Source organism: Colobus angolensis, unplaced genomic scaffold, assembly GCF_000951035.1.
Source record: "Colobus angolensis palliatus isolate OR3802 unplaced genomic scaffold, Cang.pa_1.0 Scaffold51, whole genome shotgun sequence".
NCBI classification, from domain to species: Eukaryota; Metazoa; Chordata; class Mammalia; order Primates; family Cercopithecidae; genus Colobus; species Colobus angolensis.
The window spans coordinates 7,655,358-7,659,497 of NW_012118599.1; the positions used below are offsets into that span (position 1 = coordinate 7,655,358).

General features: G+C 34.4%; 1 protein-coding gene across 1 annotated transcript in view; it reads left to right on the plus strand.

The window, feature by feature from the left end:
* MUT (methylmalonyl CoA mutase) overlaps positions 1-4,140 on the plus strand; it is a 34,313-nt gene that overhangs the window by 17,805 nt on the left and 12,368 nt on the right. Inside the window, exon 9 of the mRNA XM_011960435.1 lies at positions 1,366-1,481. Coding sequence (XP_011815825.1) covers positions 1,366-1,481 — 116 coding nt within the window. The remainder of the gene's footprint in view (positions 1-1,365; positions 1,482-4,140) is intronic.

The window sequence follows — 4,140 nt, forward strand, 5'->3', positions numbered from 1 at the left end:
TTGGTTCACTGCAACCTCCACTTTCCAGGTTCAAGCGATTCTCCTGCCTTAGCTTCCCAAGTAGCTGGGACTACAAGCAAGAGCCACCATGCCCGGCTAATTTTTGTATTTTTAGTAGAGACAGGGTTTTACTATGTTGGCTGGGCTGGTCTCGAACTCCTGACCTTGTGATCCATCCACCACAGCCTCCCAGAGTGCTGGGATTACAGGTGTGAGTCACCGCGTCCGGCCAAAAATGGACATTTTTATGGAGAATTTGGAGTTGAGTTTTTTCTTGCCCTAAATATAGTTGGACCTCCATATCTTTGGGTTCCACATCTATGGATTTAACCAATAATGAATTGAAGATACTTGAGAAAAAAAGAATGGATGCATCTGTACTGAATGTGTACAGACTTTTTTTCTTGTTATTTCCTAAACCATACAGTATAACAACTATTTATGTAGTTCTTACATTGTATTAGGAATTATAAGTAATCTAGAGATGATTTAAAGTATACAAGAAAATGTACATAGGTTATATGCAAATACTATATCATTTTGTATAAGGACTTTGAACATCCCTGAATTTTGGTATCTGTGGATAGGGTGGGCAGTGGATCATGAAACCAGTCACCCAAAAATATTGAGGGATGACTGTATAAATTTTCTGTACCATCTCTGCTTATATATACTATATAACATTCGTGGCAGCTTCAGCACTATCATATTTTAGACTCTTTTACAGGTGGTACAATTTGTAAAAAAAAAAAATGGATTTATCAACTTTGTTTTGACAAATTGTTGGCAGAGCAGAGTTAGGACCCAGGGAAAACATTTTTTACTATGCTTTTCATTGTATATCTTTCTCTTAGTCTCTCTCTCGAGATTATTTTTAAATAAAAGTACAGCAATATACATACATATTATCGATATATTGTTATTTATCTAATGGAAACTTAACATATAACTATAACTAAAATATTCTCCAAGTTTATATTTTTTTCTCTTGTCACTACTAATCTTTACTGTTCCTTCAAAATACTTCATATGAAAGACCTACTTGTTTTCAATGTCTTGCTACTTTAGAAAAGCCTAAGTAACATGTGCTACTTGGGAAGGTCAGCACTATTATTGCCCTGCATGTTTCTGATTTGTTGGGGTTGTACCAAATGTAATATTATTTTAGGAAATCCTGAGTGAATGAATGAATTGAATGAATAAACTTCCTAGGTTATATATTATTCTGTTCATTTTTTTCCTCTTATATTTGGAGTTAGGATTATGGGAAAAAATGCCACGTGGTATGCATCAGGGTCTAATCTCTTGATCTCTGTTTTATTCTCTCTTCATGTAAATTGTCCCTTTCCTTGACTTTTTCCATAGATCAAATCCAGCAGGGATCAAGCTTTGGCTGAACGTTGTCTTGCTGCACTAACCGAATGTGCTGCGAGCGGAGATGGAAATATCCTGGCTCTTGCAGTGGATGCATCTCGTGCAAGGTAAAGATATATAAGTTTGGAGGTTTCCAAAGACTGAAAGTTGACCAGTTTAGCTTTTCAGAGTATACTTAAATAAAAGGTTGACGCTATAAACCATGCGAGCCCAAAAGAAAATAATGGCATCCATGATAAATTTATTTCTTATCATTTTAAAATCCTCTGTATTTAAAACATTCATATATTTTGAGTGAAATGTATTAATAATTGTATATTTTACTGTGGCTGAGGAATTTTGAAACTGTTGAAATGAATCCATTTCACTGATTCACAGGTTGAAATGTGTTGAACTCTCAAGTATATCACTAGGTTTATGCCTATTACCTTGGTATTTTACCAGTTAAAATGGCTCTGGGTGGGGAGGGGAACATTAATCTGAGAATTAATAGGAAAAACTTGCCATCCCATTGTTTTTGAATTAGTTTTAACCATGAAGCAACCAGAAGAGTAACCAACTTCCCCACACTCCCATCCCAGTCCTTCCCTTGTTACTAGAGCCATGGGTTCTTTTAGGAGTAGAATACTTGTTAATTGTTACTAGTCTTCTATCTCCTGTTGACATTTTGGTCTACTGCATTTGATTTTCTACTATAATATAATTGATCTTCCTAAGTTCACTAGCGACCCCCTCTTTGTCTGATATGGTGGATAATTTTTAGTCCATATCTTGAATTCTCTACAGTATTTAACATTATTGACCACCTCTTCCTTCTTGAAACTTTTTGCCATTTGTAACCCTTAACATGCTCCTTTGTCTGCTAACTTTTGTCATCCTGCATTTAAAAAAGGCTAAGTAAAAAACCGAATCTAATCTCATGTTATATCTGCTTCTATGTTACCATAGACACGATATTTGGCAAAGTGAAGTTTTTTGTACTTACTACCCAATAGGATTGTTGTGAGAAGACATTAAAGCATTAAAAATAGTTCCTGAAACAGAATATGGCACTTAATATGTTAATTGTTATTATTTTTCTATTTGTTGTTATTTAAAAATTATCTCATTATATATATCAATATATAAATAAATTCATTGTATTAAGAACCAGAAGGGGTCTGAAATATTATCCTTCTTGTAAGCTAGCAAGTTATCCTGTTTAGTGGGGTGCTGGTTGATGATATGAGATCCCTGGATCAGAACCTAATGACAGTTTGTTACTACAGTGTTAATACCCATAACATCAGCAGGTTTGGGCTAGTTCCTTTGATGCCCAATTGATGTGAGTGATGTAAAAAGGGCTGCTAGGTGACACTTCTTGTACAGTGTATTGGGTTACTTTCAAGGAGAGGAACCCTGAGCTTAGGGATTCTGAATCTTTTGTAATGGGTAATAAGCATGGCCCCCATTGTTCTAGAGGGAGGCATTATTATATTGGACAGAAAGCATACCTACCCTTTGCTCTGGGGGTAGCCAATATTCCTGTCTTCTAAGGCAATTCACTATACAGACATCTTTGAAAATACAGTCCAGAATGAAGAGCCATCAGTGCTTTGCCCCACAGGATGTGAAGAAATGCAAGTGACCCACGGAAAATTTTCTCCCAATATATGACAACATCATTAAATAGATTACTTTTGCTTTTAAGTGTTTATTTCTTAATATAATGAACTTTTAAAAAACTATGTTGCTTTAACTGGTTAAGGTATAATATAAATAGTATGTGTTGTTTTTTTCTACTACTGATTTCATAAAAGAAATTAGATGACTTTTTTTATTATTATACTCTAAGTTCTAGGGTACATGTGCACAATGTGCAGGTTTGTTACATATGTATACATGTGCCATGTTGGTGTGCTGCACCCGTTAACTCGTCATTTACATTAGATGACTTTTATTAAAGTCCTTTGACGGTTGCCCGTTCCTTTTAGATTAAAACCTAATCTTTCGATAGTCTGCAAGATATGCTAGATGTGACTCTTGCCCATTTCTCTGACCTCATCTTATACCACTTTCATCAATATGCTGTGTTCCTAATGCCCTTCTTTCTATTTTTAGAACATAAAACATATTTTCCTACATCTCAGAGCCTTTGCTTTTAGTGCTTCCTTTTTCAAACACTCTTACTCTTTTATGTTCCCGTGGGATCCCCTTTTTTATAATTTATATCTTAGTTCAAAAGTCATACCTTCACATCTTCAATAACTTTAAAATAGTTCTTCCAGACACCCCATTCCATCTTTGCCTGGTTTAGTGTCTTTATAGTACTTATTACCTTATGAAATTATCTTACTAATTTATTAATTTAGTTGTTTATTATGTGCATCCTCTGACTAGATGTTACAGATGTTAATGTCTATAAGAACAAGCACTTTTTCTTTGGTCTCATTTGTTACTGTATTGCTCTAGTAGGTATAGAGATATAGTAATATCTGGCAAATAATAGGCACACAGCTAATGTTGGATGAGTTAGTGAACAAATGGATGGAATATGCTAAAAGATTTACTTCTTATCAAAAAATATTTATGGGAGTGTTTCTCTTTATCTATTTGTGTTTAGTGGTGAATTATTCAGCAACCTTAAGGTACTTGTCTATATATATAATTATTAGGTCCTTCAGTCATTTCTTGATTGACAAATGTTGAAAAGAGAATTGGATGCATAAAGGCATCCAGAATAAATTTTTCACAAGTATTTTCAGAAGAGACGCTTTCATAATACAT